The following is a 20,174-nucleotide window of genomic DNA, read 5'->3' as shown; positions in this document are numbered from 1 at the left end:
AATTACATAATCCTGAATGTCTTGCACCCTTGCAGTGAGATGATCCACACTAGAGGACAGACTCTGAATGTCCATGTCTGCAGCTGAATTCTGAACCACCCAGAGATTAAGGGGAGGAGAGAGGCTAGACAAACTGCAGAGGAAAAAAAAATGAACTCAGGATTTCTCTTATCCCTCTTTTGCGATGCATTAACACCTTGTTGGCCTGCTGTACTGTTATGATCCTGGTGGTTAGGATTACAAAAACTGACCTGATGGGTAAACCAGAATATTAGGACGAGCTCTGGGGATGTGGGAAACTTTACTGACCGCAACCCTGATCCTAACCACACACAACTATAGGCAGCCGTGGAACGTGCCTAAAATCCTAGACGTCTCGTCACGGCCTGAGCAACTGAGTACTCCTAGAGAGAAAGCAAGACCTCCCTTCCCTCAGGGAAATGACCCCAAAGATATAGAAAAGCCCCCCACAGATAATAACGGTGAGTTAAGGGGAAAGTACAAACACAGAGATGAATCAGATTCAGCAAAGGAGGCCCGCTAATACTAGACAGCAGAAAATAGAAAGGGGATCTATGCGGTCAGTGAAAAACCCTCTAAAAATCCACTCAGAGAATGCGCGAGCCCTCACACCAACTAACGGTGTGAGGGGAGCAAGTCTGAACCCCAGAGCTACCAGCAAGCAGAAAATCACATGTTAGCAAGCTGGATTAAACTCATCATACACAGAGCAAATATTGATAACTGATGAGAAACAAAACTGAAAAGCAAAACTTAGCTTGTCTTGGAAAGACTGAGACCAAACGTAGTCAGATGAAATCAGAATAGGTCTGAACACATTGACAGCCGGCAACAAGTGAAGTTGTAGCTGAGCTAAATAGCAAACCTCACTGGTGGATAACGAGACAGTTGATCCTGTCTCCAACCTGCAGGAAGATAAACAAAACCACCAGAGGGAGCCCAAAGACAACACTCACACAGTACCAGTTGTGACCACAAGAGCGAGCCCACTAACAGAGTTCACAACAAGGAACATAACGAGAAGACAACCATACCAAATCCCCCACACGAAGTCGGGGACCCACACAGCGACGGCGGTTAGCAAAGCGCTGAACCTTCTCTTGTGCCAACGTCAAATTGTCCACTACGTGGTTCCAAATCTGCTGCAACCTATCCACCACAGAATCCACCCCAGGACAGTCAGAAGGTTCAACCTGACCTGAGGAAAAACGAGGATGAAAACCAGAATTACAAAAAAAAGGCGAAACCAAAGTAGCGGAACTAGCCCGATTGTTGAGGGCGAACTCAGCCAATGGCAAAAAAGTCACCCAATCATCCTGATCGGCAGAAACAAAACATCTCAGATAGGTTTCCAAGGTCTGATTAGTTCGTTCAGTTTGCCCATTCGTCTGAGGATGGAAGGCCGACGAAAAAGATAAATCAATGCCCATCTTAGCACAAAAGGACCGCCAAAATCTGGACACAAACTGGGATCCTCTGTCAGACACAATGTTCTCAGGAATACCATGCAAACGAACCACATGCTGAAAAAACAGTGGAACCAAATCGGAGGAGGAAGGCAGCTTAGGCAAGGGCACCAAATGGACCATTTTAGAAAAACGATCACAAACCACCCAGATGACAGACATCCTCTGAGAGACTGGAAGATCCGAAATAAAATCCATGGAAATATGCGTCCAGGGCCTCTTCGGGACAGGCAAAGGCAAAAGCAATCCACTGGCAGAAGAACAGCAAGGCTTGGCCCGAGCACAAATCCCACAGGACTGCACAAAGGAACGCACATCCCGTGACAAGGAAGGCCACCAAAAGGACCTAGCCACCAACTCCCTGGTACCAAAAATTCCAGGATGACCTGCCAACACAGAAGAATGAACCTCGGAAATAACTCCTAGAAAGGGCATCAGCCTTCACGTTTTTCGAACCCGGAAGGTATGAAACCACGAAATCAAAACGGGAGAAAAACAGCGACCATCGAGCCTGTCTAGGATTTAACCGTTTGGCAGACTCGAGATAAGTCAAATTCTTGTGATCCATCAAGACCACCACACGTTGTTTGGCCCCCTCAATCCAATGACGCCACTCCTCAAATGCCCACTTCATAGCCAACAACTCTCGATTACCAACATCATAATTCCGCTCGGCAGGCGAAAACTTTCTTGAAAAGAAAGCACATGGCCTCATCACAGAGCCATCAGAGCTTCTCTGCGACAAGACTGCCCCTGCCTCAATTTCAGAAGCATCAACCTCAACCTGGAAAGGAAGAGAGATATCCGGCTGACATAAGACAGGAGCCGAAGAAAACCGACGTTTCAGCTCCTGAAAGGCTGCCACGGCCGCAGGAGACCAATTCGTCACATCAGCACCCTTCTTGGTCAAATCCGTCAAAGGCTTAACCACACTAGAAAAATTAGTAATGAAACGACGGTAAAAATTAGCAAAGCCCAAGAACTTCTGAAGACTCTTTACCGATGTAGGTTGAGTCCAGTCATGAATAGCCTGGACCTTGACTGGGTCCATCTCAATAGTAGACGGAGAAAATATAAAGCCCAAAAAGGAAACCTTCTGGACTCTGAAGAGACATTTAGAGCCCTTCACAAACAAGGCATTGGCACGCAGGACCTGAAATACCATCCTGACCTGCTTCACATGAGACTCCCAATCATCAGAAAAGATCAAAATATCATCCAGGTACACAATCATAAATTTATCCAGATACTCTCGGAAGATGTCATGCATGAAGGACTGAAACACTGAAGGGGCATTAGAAAGCCCAAAAGGCATCACCAAGTACTCAAAATGGCCTTCGGGCGTATTAAATGCTGTTTTCCATCATCGCCCTGCATTATACGCACAAGATTACAAGCTCCTCGAAGATCTATTTTGGCGAACCAACTAGCCCCCCTAATTCGAGCAAACAGATCGGACAAAAGTGGCAAAGGATACTGAAATTTGACCGTGATTTTATTTAGAAGGCGATAATCTATACAGGGTCTCAGAGAACCATCCTTCTTGGCCACAAAAAAAAACCCTGCACCCAAAGGGGACGAGGACGGGCGAATATGCCCTTTCTCCAAAGACTCCTTTATATAACTCTGCATAGCGGCATGTTCTGGTACAGATAAATTAAAGAATCGTCCCTTAGGGAACTTACTACCAGGAATCAAATCTATAGCACAATCACAATCCCTATGAGGAGGTAGGGCACTGGATTTGGGCTCATCAAATACATCCTGGTAGTCCGACAGAAACTCAGGGACTTCAGAAGGAGTAGAAGAAGCAATTGACACCAAAGGAGCATCGCCATGAATTCCCTGGCAACCCCAACTTGACACAGACATCGCTTTCCAATCCAGGACTGGATTATGGGCCTGCAGCCATGGCAGACCCAACACGACAACATCATGCAAATTATGTAACACAAGAAAGCGAATCACCTCCTGATGTGCAGGAGTCATGCACATGGCCACTTGAGTCCAGTACTGAGGCTTATTCTTGGCCAATGGTGTAGCATCAATTCCCCTTAGTGGAATAGGAAATTGCAAAGGCTCCAAGATAAACCCACAGCGCCTGGCAAATGACAAATCCATCAAATTCAGGGCAGCACCTGAATCCACAAAAGCCATAACTGAGTAGGATGACAGAGAGCAAATCAAAGTAACCGACAAAATGAATTTAGGCTGTACAGTACCAATGGTGACAGATTTAGCAAACCTTTTTGTGCGCTTAGAACAATCTGATATAACATGAGCAGAGTCACCACAGTAAAAGCACAACCCATTCTGACGTCTGTGATTTTGCCATTCAATTCTGGTCAGAATCCTGTCACATTGAATAGACTCAGGTTTCTGTTCAGAAAATACCGCCAGATGGTGCACAGGTTTGCGCTCCCGCAAACGCCGATCAATCTGAATGGCCAAAGACATGGACTCATTCAGACCCGCAGGCGTGGGGAACCCCACCATAATATCCTTAAGGGCTTCAGAAAGACCCTTTCTGAAAATCGCTGCCAGGGGACACTCATTCCATTGAGTGAGCACAGACCATTTTCTGCACTTCTGACAGTAAACCTCAGCTTCATCCTGACCCTGAGAGAGAGCCAGCAAAACCTTTTCTGCTTGGTCTACCAGATTAGGTTCTTCATAAAGCAATCCAAGCGCCAGAAAAAACGCATCCACATTTAGCAATGCAGGATCTCCTGGCGCCAGGGAGAATGCCCAATCTTGAGGGTCACCACGCAACAAAGAAATAATAATTTTAACTTGCTGAACAGGATCACCAGAGGAACGAGGTCTCAGAGAAAGGAATAATTTGCAATTATTTTTAAAATTCCAAAACCTTGATCTATCTCCAGAGAATAACTCAAGAATTGGTATTTTGGGCTCTGACATAGGACTGTGAATTACATAATCCTGAATGCCTTGCACCCTTGCAGTGAGATGATCCACACTAGAGGACATACTCTGAATGTCCATGTCTGCAGCTGAATTCTGAACCACCCAGAGATTAAGGGGAGGAGAGAGGCTAGACAAACTGCAGAGGAAAAAAAAAATGAACTCAGGATTTCTCTTATCCCTCTTTTGCGATGCATTAACACCTTGTTGGCCTGCTGTACTGTTATGATCCTGGTGGTTAGGATTACAAAAACTGACCTGATGGGTAAACCGGAATATTAGGACGAGCTCTGGGGATGTGGGAAACTTTACTGACCGCAACCCTGAACCTATCGACACACACTATAGGCAGCCGTGGAACAGTCCTAAAAAACCTAGACGTCTCTTCACAGCCTGAGAAACTAGCTACCCCTAGAGAGAAAGCAAAGCCTCACTTGCCTCAGAGAAATAACCCCAAAGTTTAGACAGCCCCCCACAAATAATAACGGTGAGATAAGGGGAAAACACAAACGTAGAAATGAAAACAGGTTTTAGCAAATGAGGCCTGCTAACACTAAATAGACAGAAGATAGCAAGGGATCTGTGCGGTCAGTATAAAATGCTATCAAAAACCATCCACGCAGAGAATGCAAGAACCCCCACACCGACTACGATATGAGGGGAGCAACTCTGCGCCCCAGAGCTTCCAGCAAGCGAGGAAATCACATATAAGCAAGCTGGACTAAACTCATCATATACTGAGAAATATTTTCAAGACAATAATGAGCAATAATGAACTAGCAAGACTTAGCTTCTCCAGGAGAAGACAGGTCACAAGTAGTCCAAGAGAGATCAGAACCAGTACTGAATACAACGACAGCAGGCACTCAGTAAAGGTCCAGGTGGCATTAAATAGGAGGCCAGACTAGCAGATACAAGGCAGCTGAGCCCAGCTACCAACCAGCCATATAACTAAAAGCCACCAGAGGGAGCCCAAGAACAGAACTCACACAGTACCACTCACGACCACAGGAGGGAGCCCGAGAACGGAATTCACAACACATGGCATTATGAAGTCTGAAGACTACCAACAAATTTTGCAGCATGATGTAGGGCCCAGTGTGAGAAAGCTGGGTCTCCCTCAGAGGTCATGGGTCTTCCAGCTGGACAATGACCCAAAACACACTTCAAAAAGCACTAGAAAATGGTTTGAGAGAAAGCACTGGAGACTTCTAAGGTGGCCAGCAATGAGTCCAGACCTGAATCCCATAGAACACCTGTGGAGAGATCTAAAAATGGCAGTTTGGAGAAGGCACCCTTCAAATATCAGGGACCTGGAGCAGTTTGCCAAAGAAGAATAGTCTAAAATTCCAGCAGAGCATTGTAAGAAACTCATTGATGGTTACCGGAAGTGGTTGGTCAAAGTTATTTTGGCTAAAGGTTGTGCAACGAAATATTAGGCTGAGGGTGCCAATACTTTTGTCTGGCCTATTTTTGGAGTTTTGTGTGAAATGATCAATGTTTTGCTTTTTGCTTCATTCTCGTTTGTGTTTTTTCATTTAAGACAAATTAAATGAAGATAATAATACCAAAGAATTTGTGTTTGCAATCATTTTCAGGAAGAAACTGAGTATTATCTGACAGAATTGCAGGGGTGTGAATACTTTTGGCCATGACTGTATAACAAAGCCTCCCCATAGAATATAATATACCCCAAATAGTATATAACACAGCCACATAGTATATTACACAGCCTCCCCTGTTATGATCCTTAGTGGTTGAGGATCACAAATTACTCCAGCAAGGTAACTAAACATAGGACAAGCTCTAGGGAGGTGGTAAACTGGACTGACCGCAAATCTGAACCTATCCAAACACACTAGAGGTAGCCGGTGAACGTGCCTAAAATCCTAGACGTCTCGAGCCAGCCTGAGGAACTAACTACCCCTAGAGAGAAAGAAAGACCTCTCTTGCCTCCAGAGAAATAATCCCCAAAGATATAGAAGCCCCCAACAAATAATAACAGTTAGGTAAGAGGAAGGCACATACACAGGGGTGAAAGCAGATTCAGCAAATGAGGCCCACTAATACTAGATAGCAGAAAATAGAAAAGGGATCTATGCGGTCAGTAAAAAACCCTTACAAAATATCCACACTGAGATTTCAAGAACCCCCGCACCAACTAACGGTGTGGGGGGAGAAACTCAGTCCCCTAGAGCAACCAGCAAGCAAAGAAATCACATTTTAGCAAGCTGGACAAAAACATGATGAACGCTGATAATCAGAAAATGAACAAACAAGAACTTAGCTTGTCTTGGAGAGACTGGGAGCAAGGTAGTCACAAGGAATCTGAAGAGCACTGAATACATTGATAGCAGGCAAGGAACTGAGTATCCAGGTGAGCTAAATAGGAAACCAACCAAGGATAACGAACCAGCTGATGCAGCCAACCTGCAGAGAGACAACACTACACAGTACCGCTTGTGACCACTAGAGGGAGCCCAAAAATAGAGTTCACAACAGTACCCCCCCCCTTGAGGAGGGGTCACCGAACCCTCATCAAGACCCCCAGGGCGATCAGGATGAGCCGCGTGAAGGCACGAACCAAATCGGCCGCATGAACATCAGAGGCGACAACCCAGGAATTATCCTCCTGACCATAGCCCTTCCACTTAACTAAATACTGAAGCCTCCGTCTAGAGATACGAGAATCCAAAATCTTCTCCACCACGTACTCCAATTCGCCCTCGACCAGCACCGGAGCAGGAGGCTCAACAGAAGGAACCACAGGTACCACATACCTCCGCAACAAAGACCTATGGAACACATTATGAATGGCAAAGGATGCTGGGAGATCCAAACGAAAAGACACCGGGTTAAGGATTTCCAAGATCTTATAAGGACCGATGAAGCGAGGCTTGAATTTAGGAGAGGAGACCTTCATAGGAACATACCGAGAAGACAGCCACACCAAATCCCCAACACGAAGTCGGGGACCCACACCGCGGCGGCGGTTGGCAAAGCGCTGAGCCTTCTCCTGTGACAACTTCAGATTGTCCACCACATGGTTCCAAATCTGCTGCAACCTATCCACCACAGAATCCACCCCAGGACAGTCAGAAGACTCAACCTGACCCGAGGAAAAACGAGGATGGAAACCAGAATTGCAGAAAAAAGGCGAAACCAAGGTAGCAGAACTAGCCCGATTATTAAGGGCAAACTCGGCCAATGGCAAAAAAGTCACCCAATCATCCTGATCAGCAGAAACAAAACATCTCAAATAAGTTTCCAACGTCTGATTAGTTCGCTCGGTTTGGCCATTAGTCTGAGGATGGAAGGCCGACGAAAAAGACAAATCAATGCCCATCTTAGCACAAAAAGTTCGCCAAAACCTGGACACAAACTGGGATCCTCTATCAGACACAATATTTTCAGGAATGCCGTGCAAGCGAACCACATTCTGAAAAAATAGAGGAAACAAATCGGAGGAGGAAGGCAACTTAGGCAAGGGCACCAAATGGACCATCTTGGAAAAACGATCACATACCACCCAGATGACAGACATTTTCTGAGATACAGGAAGATCCGAAATAAAGTCCATGGAAATGTGCGTCCAAGGCCTTTTCGGGACAGGCAAAGGCAAAAGCAAACCGCTGGCAAACCGCTGGCACAGCGCACGAGCGCTGGCTAAGCAAGGCTTAGCCTGAGCACAAATCCCACAAGACTGCACAAAGGAACGCACATCCCGCGACAAGGAAGGCCACCAGAAGGACCTAGCCACCAAATCTCTGGTACCAAAAATCCCAGGGTGACCCGCCAACACCGAAGAATTAACCTCGGAAATAACTCTGCTGGTCCATCTATCCGGGACAAACAGTCTCTCTGGTGGACAACGGTCAGGTCTATCCGCCTGAAATTTCTGCAGCACTCGTCGCAAATCTGGGGAAATGGCAGACAAAATCACTCCCTCTCTGAGAATACCAGCCGGCTCAGAAACTCCCGGAGAGTCAGGCACAAAACTCCTAGAAAGTGCATCAGCTTTCACGTTCTTCGAACCAGGCAGGTATGAGACCACGAAGTTGAAACGGGAGAAAAACAACGACCAACGAGCCTGTCTAGGATTCAGGCGCTTAGCAGATTCGAGGTAAATCAGATTTTTGTGATCAGTCAGGACCACCACACGATGTTTAGCTCCTTCGAGCCAATGTCGCCACTCCTCAAATGCCCACTTCATAGCCAACAACTCCCGATTACCAACATCATAATTCCGCTCGGCAGGCGAAAATTTTCTTGAAAAGAAAGCACATGGCTTCATCACAGAGCCATCAGAGCTTCTCTGCGACAAAACAGCCCCTGCTCCAATCTCAGAAGCATCAACCTCGACCTGGAAGGGGAGAGAGACATCTGGCTGACATAAGACTGGAGCTGAAGAAAAACGGTGCTTCAGCTCCCGAAAGGCCTCCACGGCCGCAGGAGACCAATTAGTCACATCAGAACCCTTCTTGGTCAAATCCGTCAAAGGTTTAACCACGCTAGAAAAATTAACGATGAAACGACGGTAAAAATTAGCAAAACCCAAGAACTTCTGAAGACTCTTAACAGACGTGGGCTGAGTCCAGTCATGAATAGCCTGGACCTTGACTGGGTCCATCTCCACAGTAGAAGGAGAAAAAATAAACCCCAAAAAGGAGACCTTCTGTACTCCGAAGAGGCATTTTGAGCCCTTCACAAGTAAAGCATTAGCACGCAGGACCTGAAACACCATCCTGACCTGCTTCACATGGGACTCCCAATCATCAGAAAAGACCAAAATGTCATCCAGATAAACAATCATAAATTTATCCAGATATTCTCGGAAGATGTCATGCATGAAGGACTGAAACACAGAAGGAGCATTAGAGAGTCCAAAAGGCATCACCAAGTACTCAAAATGGCCTTCGGGCGTATTAAATGCTGTTTTCCATTCATCTCCCTGCTTAATGCGCACAAGGTTATACGCACCACGGAGATCTATCTTGGTGAACCAACTGGCACCCTTAATCCGAGCAAACAAATCAGACAATAGTGGCAAAGGATACTGAAATTTGACTGTGATTTTATTCAGAAGACGATAATCTATACAAGGTCTCAAAGAACCGTCCTTCTTGGCCACAAAAAAAAATCCTGCACCAAGAGGGGAAGAGGATGGGCGAATATGTCCTTTCTCCAAAGACTCCTTTATATAACTCCGCATCGCGGCATGCTCTGGTATAGACAAATTAAAAAGTCGTCCCTTAGGGAATTTACTACCAGGAATTAAATTTATAGCACAGTCACAATCCCTATGAGGGGGCAGGGCACTGGACCTGGGCTCATCAAATACATCCTGGTAGACAAAAACTCAGGGACCTCAGAAGGAGTGGAAGAAGCAATAGACACCAACGGAGTATCGCCATGAATTCCCTGACAACCCCAACTTGACACAGACATAGCTTTCCAATCTAAAACTGGATTATGAGCCTGCAGCCATGGCAGACCCAAAACGACAACATCATGCAAATTATGCAGAACAAGAAAGCGAATCACCTCCTGATGTACGGGAGTCATGCACATGGTCATTTGCGTCCAATACTGAGGCTTATTCTCAGCCAATGGCGTAGCATCAATTCCCCTCAGAGGAATAGGAAATTCCAAAGGCTCCAGGAAAAAAACACAGCGCCTGGCAAATGACAAATCCATCAGATTCAGGGCAGCACCCGAATCCACAAAGGCCATAACCGAGTAGGACGACAAAAAACAAATCAAAGTAACAGACAAAATAAATTTAGGCTGTATAGTACCAATGGTGACAGGTTTAGCGACTTTTTTTACGCGTTTAGAGCATGCTGAGATAACATGAGTAGAATCACCACAGTAAAAGCACAACCCATTTTGACGTCTATGACTTTGTCGCTCAATTCTGGTCAGAGTTCGATCACATTGCATAGACTCAGGTCTCTGTTCAGAAAATACCGCCAAAGGATGAGCAGATTTGCGCTCCCGCAAACGCCGATCAACCTGAATGGCTAAAGCCATAGAATCACTCAGACTTGTAGGGGTGGGAAACCCCACCATAACATTCTTAATGGCTTCAGAAAGACCTTCTCTGAAATTTGCAGCCAGGGCACACTCATTCCATTGAGTAAGCACTGACCATTTCCGAAATTTTTGACAATACACCTCTGCTTCATCCTGCCCTTGAGAGAGGGCCAGCAACGCTTTTTCTGCCTGATTCTCAAGATTAGGCTCCTCATAAAGCAGTCCAAGAGCCAGAAAAAATGCATCCACATTAAGCAATGCAGGATCTCCTGGCGCCAGAGAGAAAGCCCAATCCTGAAGTTCGCCACGCAACAAGGAGATAACAATTTTAACTTGCTGAGTGGAATCACCAGAGGAACGAGGTCTCAGAGATAGAAATAACTTACAATTATTCTTAAAATTCTGAAACCTAGATCTATCTCCAGAAAACAACTCAGGAATGGGTATCTTTGGTTCTGACATAGGGCTATGAATAACAAAATCCTGAATACTTTGCACCCGTGCAGTAAGATGATCCACACTAGAAGTCAGAGTCTGAATATTCATGTCTGCAGCTGAGCTCAAAACCACTCAGAGTTCAAGGGGATGAAAGAAGCTAGACAGACTGCAGCAAGGAAAAGCGGGAGGGGAAAAAAAAATGTACTCAGGTCTTCTTTTAATCCCACTTCTGCGATGCATTAAACACTTTTTGGCCTGCTATACTGTTATGATCCTTAGTGGTTGAGGATCACAAATTACTCCAGCAAGGTAACTAAACATAGGACAAGCTCTAGGGAGGTGGTAAACTGGACTGACCGCAAATCTGAACCTATCCAAACACACTAGAGGTAGCCGGTGAACGTGCCTAAAATCCTAGTCGTCTCGAACCAGCCTGAGGAACTAACTACCCCTAGAGAGAAAGAAAGACCTCTCTTGCCTCCAGAGAAATAATCCCCAAAGATATAGAAGCCCCCAACAAATAATAACGGTTAGGTAAGAGGAAGGCACATACACAGGGGTGAAAGCAGATTCAGCAAATGAGGCCCACTAATACTAGATAGCAGAAAATAGAAAAGGGATCTATGCGGTCAGTAAAAAACCCTTACAAAATATCCACACTGAGATTTCAAGAACCCCCACACCAACTAACGGTGTGGGGGAAGAAACTCAGTCCCCTAGAGCAACCAGCAAGCAAAGAGATCACATTTTAGCAAGCTGGACAAAAACATGATGAACGCTGATAATCAGAAAATGAACAAACAAAAACTTAGCTTGTCTTGGAGAGACTGGGAGCAAGGTAGTCACAAGGAATCTGAAGAGCACTGAATACATTGATAGCAGGCAAGGAACTGAGTATCCAGGTGAGCTAAATAGGAAACCAACCAAGGATAACGAACCAGCTGATGCAGCCAACCTGCAGAAAGACAACACTACACAGTACCGCTTGTGACCACTAGAGGGAGCCCAAAAATAGAGTTCACATCACTCCCCCATAGAATAGAATATACCCCACATAGTATATAGCACAGCCCACATAGTACAGTGGGGCAAAAAAGTATTTAGTCAGTCAGCAATAGTGCAAGTTCCACCACTTAAAAAGATGAGAGGCGTCTGTAATTTACATCATAGGTAGACCTCAACTATGGGAGACAAACTGAGAAAAAAAAATCCAGAAAATCACATTGTCTGTTTTTTTATCATTTTATTTGCATTTTATGGTGGAAAATAAGTATTTGGTCAGAAACAAACAATCAAGATTTCTGGCTCTCACAGACCTGTAACTTCTTCTTTAAGAGTCTCCTCTTTCCTCCACTCATTACCTGTAGTAATGGCACCTGTTTAAACTTGTTATCAGTATAAAAAGACACCTGTGCACACCCTCAAACAGTCTGACTCCAAACTCCACTATGGTGAAGACCAAAGAGCTGTCAAAGGACACCAGAAACAAAATTGTAGCCCTGCACCAGGCTGGGAAGACTGAATCTGCAATAGCCAACCAGCTTGGAGTGAAGAAATCAACAGTGGGAGCAATAATTTTGAAAATGGAAGACATACAAGACCACTGATAATCTCCCTCGATCTGGGGCTCCACGCAAAATCCCACCCCGTGGGGTCAGAATGATCACAAGAACGGTGAGCAAAAATCCCAGAACCACGCGGGGGGACCTAGTGAATGAACTGCAGAGAGCTGGGACCAATGTAACAAGGCCTACCATAAGTAACACACTACGCCACCATGGACTCAGATCCTGCAGTGCCAGACGTGTCCCACTGCTTAAGCCAGTACATGTCCGGGCCCGTCTGAAGTTTGCTAGAGAGCATTTGGATGATCCAGAGGAGTTTTGGGAGAATGTCCTATGGTCTGATGAAACCAAACTGGAACTTTTTGGTAGAAACACAACTTGTCGTGTTTGGAGGAAAAAGAATACTGAGTTGCATCCATCAAACACCATACCTACTGTAAAGCATGGTGGTGGAATCATCATGCTTTGGGGCTGTTTCTCTGCAAAGGGGCCAGGACGACTGATCCGGGTACATGAAATAATGAATGGGGCCATGTATCGTGAGATTTTGAGTGCAAACCTCCTTCCATCAGCAAGGGCATTGAAGTTGAAACGTGGCTGGGTCTTTCAACATGACAATGATCCAAAGCACACCACCAGGGCAACGAAGAAGTGGCTTCGTAAGAAGCATTTCAAGGTCCTGGAGTGGCCTAGCCAGTCTCCAGATCTCAACCCTATAGAAAACCTTTGGAGGGAGTTGAAAGTCCATGTTGCCAAGCGAAAAGCCAAAAACATCACTGCTCTAGAGGAGATCTGCATGGAGGAATGGGCCAAAATACCAACAACAGTGTGTGGCAACCTTGTGAAGACTTACAGAAAACGTTTGACCTCTGTCATTGCCAACAAAGGATATATTACAAAGTATTGAGATGACATTTTGTTTCTGACCAAATACTTATTTTCCACCATAAAATGCAAATAAAATGATAAAAAAAACAGACAATGTGATTTTCTGGATTTTTTTTTCTCAGTTTGTCTCCCATAGTTGAGGTCTATCTATGATGTAAATTACAGACGCCTCTCATCTTTTTAAGTGGTGGAACTTGCACTATTGCTGACTGACTAAATACTTTTTTGCCCCACTGTATATAGTACAGCCCGCATAGTATATAGCACAGCCCATAGTATATAGCACAGCCTGCATAGTATATAACACAGCCCACATAGTATATAGCACAGCTCGCATAGTATATAGCACAGCACACATAGTATATAGCACAGCCCACATAGTATATAGCACAGCCCACATAGTATATAGCACAGCCCACATAGTATATAACACAGCCCGCATAGTATATAGCACAGCCTGCATAGTATATAACACAGCCCGCATAGTATATAGCACAGCCCACATAGTATTTAACACAGCCCACATAGTATATAGCACAGCTCACATCTCCCCCCAGAATGGCCCCACAGTCCAGTACACACTGTTATAGTAAAATAAACCACACACTCCTCACCTCCACTCATGCCTGCGCTGCTCCATGCTCTTGTCTCAGCGGCTGCACTGCCTGGCACACAGTGAGTGCGCGATGACGTCATTGTGCACCCGCAGTGTCAGAGGCAGAGTGGGGAATGATGGGAGAGGGAGCATCAGCTGATGCTCTCTCCTCCATCATTGCTTTGAACTGTACCGGCAGACGCTGGTATAGTTCAATGCAGTGGCGGCGAGGGAGTCGGCGCTAGCAGAAGGCGGTCCCCCCTGCCTCACAGGGGCCTCATAGTGGCTGTGTGACGTGCTGCTAGCTGGGGGCCCCTGGGGGAAGGGTGGCCCTAGGTAGCTGCCTAGTCTGCCTGCCCCTAACACCAGCCCTGGTTCCTGCATGAGCTGAGATAGCACTAACCACAGACAAGATGGAAGGAAACTCTGACCTATGCTGCCTAAAAGGCCATTGAGTGCTTCACATTTCTCCTAAAGAATCAGAGGTGAGAGTAGAGTGCGACTTATCTACAGAGAAAGTGTCTCAAAACTGAGGACAAATGGAGTTTTAAAAAAATATATATATATATATATATATATATATATATATATATATATATGAACAAAAATCTTTATTGACACAATAATGAACATACAAAAAGAGATGAAACCATGTGCTATAAAGGACAAAAAAAAGTGGTGGCGTTTAGTACAAAGTATAGCTCAATTCACAATAACAAACTTAGTAATCGTAAGATGAGGACTTGCTTGTTGAGATCAGAGAGTCACATTACAATGCTCCCTGCTGTAAGCAAAAAGTACCATCAGTCATTATAATATTCCTATGTCTATACTAATGCATGGTTGCATGGTTTGTGGTCAAGAGCCCAAGGTCCAAATCCAGTCTGACATGACAATCATCAGAGGTTCCCCAAATTCATTTGTATGATGCACAGTCAGAAAATCATCCTACCTGGTACTAAAACGCCAGCATCCGAACCCCGACGCTCGTTTCGCTGTCCATTGATTCTGCTTCCTTAAGGGGGAGGAAGCCAATACCATATGCATATAATGCCACAAAAGGTATTCTGAAGGTATCTGTCTTCCATTTGTCTCAAATCTCAATATCATTAAAAAGTAGTTAATTGTTACCTTTTTTCTGAAGACCTGCAAATCTGCAATCACTGGACCCTTGACCTTGTGGCATTGGTTGATTTTTACATAACAACTAAGGAACTGGTATCATTCTGCAGCAATATTTAAAGTCCTGTGCAACCAATAAAGACATATTATTGAGCAGGATTATACAGTTCTTGTCCCCAATGGGGCTCATGATCTGATGTTCCCATCTGAACCATGTGCCATCTCCATTTAACCTGTTAGTATATTTGGCAATGTGGAAGGAAACTGGATTGGACGCAAGAAGCCCAGATGTCTCCATGCAGATATTAATCTATTAATTAGCCATTGTTCATTTGTAAATATAACATTATGTGACTCTTTACAATTTTATGGTTTGTTTTCATTAATTATTACAAAAATTATATATTTCATTTCACAGAAATACAGACATGTGGTGGTAGTTCCGTTGAGGAGACCGGAGTGATTAAGTCCCCAAATTGGCCTAATAATTATTCCCCTAACGGATTGTGTGTATGGCATCTTCAAGTGCCTGAAGGAGAAAATCTGATCATCAGTTTCACCCATTTTGACTTAGAAGATGTGGACATAATAACTAGTCAGTGTTATGATTATGTGGCAGTATATGAAGAGAGCTCTGGGAAAGCCGTTAAATATGGTATGCTCTTACAGTTGTTGATGTCTTCTTTACATTTGTAAAGATTATCAGTAGCAACATGTTATGTTACATTTTTCATTTTGAAAAGTTATCTAATTATTGTAAAATTTTATTTACAGTAAAACAAGACTCAATCCAATCGAGGCAAGGGTTCATGCTATGATATTTGGATTTTTTATTATACAGTGAAAACTCTTTGAGATGATCACCCAAAATTCTATTTATAATCTCATAAAAAATGGGCAGACTGAAATCTGGTCTGATAAGTGGTGGTCTTCTCAAAGAGGTGGAGAGGGTTCAATATACTTCTTATTCAGAAAATCCAGTAACATGAACTGTGGCTTTACAGGAATACAGAACTTTATATAAAAGTTCTCACAGTTCCAATCTTATTTTGAAGGGGCTTCATTTAAAAAAAAAATTGTCCAAGTCTTTTTTTCATGAGGAATTTGAATGATCACTCACTTTTGTTTCATAAAAAAGCACCCCATCAAAGTTTGTATTCTCTTAATATATTGCAATCATCATATTACATAGCACTGTGTACTCACAATTGCTCATTTTGCCTTTCTACCCAGTAAATTCTTCTCTTTGAAGAAGTGATTTGTCCCTTATCATTCCCCTGTTCAATCCCTGACCCAGCTACTCCTCCTCCCCATGCTAGGGACTTTTCCAGAGAGATCATGAATCATGCAGGGAAAATTGACCTCCTGTTTCTACATAGAGCTTAGTCAGTTTTTAATCACGTAATGTCATAGACCTAATAGAAAAGAGAAGAATTAACTGAGTAGAAGGTCAATATGAGCAATTGCAAGCAAACAGTGCCATATAATATGATGATTGCAATTTATTAAAAGGATATAAACTATGATAGGAGGAGTGCTTCTTTAAGACTTAAAAAATAATTACCGTACATTTCAGCAATTTTCTCTGCAGATCATGGAGGTCTGGATCCTAAGTAACCCAACCAATCACTTAAACAACCCCTGAGAAGTGCCTATTTTAGAAGTTAGGAGCTCCCGCTTTAGCTCACACTCAGCATGGAGTTTGGATCCAATGGAAACAATAACTTTTGTAGTTTTGTAGCCTATTGTTTCTATTTAATTTATACTTGACTCTGTGTGTATTCCTGAGTTGTGTGCTTTTTGAGGGTCTGTTTGAATGGTCGATGGGGTCTGGAACTGGTATCACAACAATCTAGATGAAATTAAAGTGTCTGTATAATATGAAAAAAGCAGCAACGTGTAAGACAATATCTGTTGTATAAACCTTTATATCTTATTACTGCTGTCTTCACTTTTTGTAGGTCCTTTCTGTGGAACAAACCTACCAACCAGTATCACTAGTAACAGTAACATTCTTACAATCCGATTCTACAGTGACATTTATACAGAGTCAAAAGGCTTTAGAGCCTACTGGGCCACTAGTCTACTGCAGACACCGCCAACAGAAGCCCCTCCAGCCCCCGAACCGTGGGACACTATACAAATAGGTATCGTATATTGCCCAATTCGAAATGGTTTCATTTGTATTGACTGAAATCAGCATTGGAAGGGGGTTATCCAACATACTCAACCCAACATTAGCAAGACCGGAATATGGTTGGTTAGGAGAATGTGGAATGTGAATTTCATAAAATGTTTATACAACTTTCACAAACATAAAGTAGATCTTTACATGAGCGTGTACATGAAATTGGTATGATTATTATTACAGAAGTATCAATAAAGGTGTATTCTGGTTGGAACAAGTTATCCCCTTGCACAGAATAGTCAATAAGTGGCTGATCTCTAGAGATCCCATTACAAGGACCCCCATTGATTATGAGAACAGGGGCCCCAATTTCTCCTCTTGAATTGAGAGGCGTTCGAGCAGGAAAAGTACACCCACATCAATTGTCTATGGAAATAATGGGAATAATTGTGCTGTAGCTAACTATAACTTTCAGATGCAAAGACTTAGAATAGAGTGCTTTATCAATGCACTATTAAGATGGAGGTATCAAGACTCCTAAGATCATGATCAGCAAGGGTCCCAGCAGTCAGATTGGTGATAACTTGTCAATTCCAAAAAAAAGTCCTCTAAGCATATTAAACAAAATAATTGAAAAACCGCTAAAGGCAATCTCTCACCATGTTTTTGCCAACTAATTTAAGAGCAGCTTAATGTAGAGGCAGAGACCCAGATTCCAGCAATATGTCTCTTACTGGCCTGCTTGCTGTAGTTATGATAAAATGTATTTATGCTGTAGTTATGATAAAATGTTTGTATTATCAGCATGAGGATTAGTAAACCTGTTCTCATGTAGCCATTCATACTCATGAGCTCTGTATAACCTCACCCCACCACTGATTGGCAGCTTTCTGCCTATGCACAGTGTACACAATAAACTGCCATTCTGAAGTGTGGGTGGGGTTATTCTGAGCTCAGCATTCAGAGAACTGGTACATTTGCAGAAGCTAAAACTGTGATTTTTATCAAAATTTCCCAAACTGCCACAAGCTACTCAATAAGTGATACATCACTGGAATCAGGGTCTCTAACTCTACATCATGATGCTCTCAAACAAGGTAGCAAAATCCTGGTGACAGATTCCCTTTCAAATTACTGCTTCTGTTTTGTATGGATATCTTTTTTGGCAGACTATTTTCATATTGCTGGTCCTCAGGAGAAACAATGTCAGTGCTCATTGCTTATTATTATAATAATTCTCTGTCATTCGTAAGAACATGTTGATTATGATTTTTGGGGGATGGAATAGTTCCATTACAATGGTGCACAATGTGCACAGATCCGTATGACAATTTGCAGCAGAAATCATCTGACAATTCCTGCAGATAACCTACTGAATCCACTGGCCAAATCTGTTTATGTGGATCTGGTGAACATACCTGCGAGAACCAATTAAATATTTTACAGTCATATAATATGAGCATATAATTTGCCCTTTCGACCCACAAAAGCAAGTGAGGTAGCACAGAAAAATATGACTGAGATTTAGGTTTCCTTCATGGCTCACATAAGAGGATGTAACACACATCTGACTGGCTCAGTTTCTTAAGTATGTGTATAGATTACTGTAAATCCTAATCAGATGAATGAAACAGTTGTAGAAAACGAGACAAGAGATACTTCATCAATTTGCAAAATGTTGTATTCATTTTATTGCTGTTCTCAGATTGGCCAAATAAATGTGGAAAGCCGACAAATCCTCCCCAAATTCTCTCTAGAATTGTCAATGGAGAACCCGCTGCACCTCACACCTGGCCTTGGCAAGTGTCCATGCAGGTAAGAAGAATAGCAAAGATTTGCATTCCGAGAATTTGGCACAGATTAAAAGAAGTTGTTTTAATGTCAGATTCTAAAGTAAAGTGTTATGGCATTAAAGGGAATCTGTCACCTACTTTTTCATGTATAAGCTGCGGCAAACCGCCACTAGGGGCTTATCTATATCATTCTATAATGTAATCTGAAAGATAAGAAAAACAGGTTATATTATACTCACCTGGGGGGTGATCCCGGTGCGGTCCGATCTGGTGGGCATCGCAGTCTGGGTTCGGCACCTCCCATCTTCATACGATGTTGTCCTCTTCCTTGCTTCCTGTCGCGGCTCCTGCACAGGTGTACTGATTTGCCCTGCTGAGGACTAAGCAAAGTACTGCAGGGCGCAGGCACCGCGAAAGGTCAGAGAGACCGGGCGCCTGCACACTGCAGTACTTTGCTCTGCCCTCCTCAACAGGGCAAATCATTATGCCTGCGCAGGAGCCGCGACAGGAAGCAAGGAAGAGGACGTCATCGTATGAAGATGGGAGGCGCCTGGACCGCGACGCACATCGGACCGGACCAAACCGGACCTCCCCAGAGGTGAGTATAATATAACTTGTTTTTCTTATCTTTCAGGTTACATCGGGGGCTTATCCACAGAATTACAGAATGCTGTAGGTAAGCCCCTGATGGCGGTGGCCGAAGCTTATATATGGAAAAGTAGGTGACAGATTCCCTTTAAGCTTGTTCATAGAGCTAAAGATACTTTCTGTCATGGTCAGCTGCGGCCGCCAATGTGGCCCAGCCCATAGACGCCCCCAATTCTGCCCCCCACCACATTACCACACATAATCCCGCCCCCACCACATCACCACACATAATCCCGCCCCCCACCACCACACATAATCCAACCCCCCCACCACATCACCACACACAATCCCGCCCCCCCACCATATCACCACACATAATCCCGCCCCCCCAACACATCACCACACGTAATCACGCCCCAACACATCACCACACATAATCCCTCCCCACCCCATTACCACACATAATCCCGCCCCCCACCACATTACCACACATAATCCCGCCTCCACCACATTAAGACACATAATCCCGCCCACCCACCACATCACCACACATAATTCCACCCCCACACCATTACCACACATAATCCCGCCCCCCAACCATATTACCAC

General features: G+C 44.0%; 1 protein-coding gene across 1 annotated transcript in view; it reads left to right on the top strand.

Annotated features, from left to right (window-relative positions):
* LOC143787895 (ovochymase-2-like) overlaps nucleotides 1–20,174 on the top strand; it is a 160,208-nt gene that overhangs the window by 52,918 nt on the left and 87,116 nt on the right. The window contains exons 10-12 of the mRNA XM_077277050.1: nucleotides 15,475–15,711; nucleotides 17,018–17,203; nucleotides 18,890–18,999. Of these exons, the coding sequence (XP_077133165.1) occupies nucleotides 15,475–15,711; nucleotides 17,018–17,203; nucleotides 18,890–18,999 (533 nt within the window). The remainder of the gene's footprint in view (nucleotides 1–15,474; nucleotides 15,712–17,017; nucleotides 17,204–18,889; nucleotides 19,000–20,174) is intronic.

This window comes from Ranitomeya variabilis, chromosome 1 (assembly GCF_051348905.1).
Source record: "Ranitomeya variabilis isolate aRanVar5 chromosome 1, aRanVar5.hap1, whole genome shotgun sequence".
In the NCBI taxonomy this organism is placed as follows: Eukaryota; Metazoa; Chordata; class Amphibia; order Anura; family Dendrobatidae; genus Ranitomeya; species Ranitomeya variabilis.
Note: the sequence above shows the minus strand (reverse complement) of the source record. Positions and strands in the feature narration are given on the sequence as shown.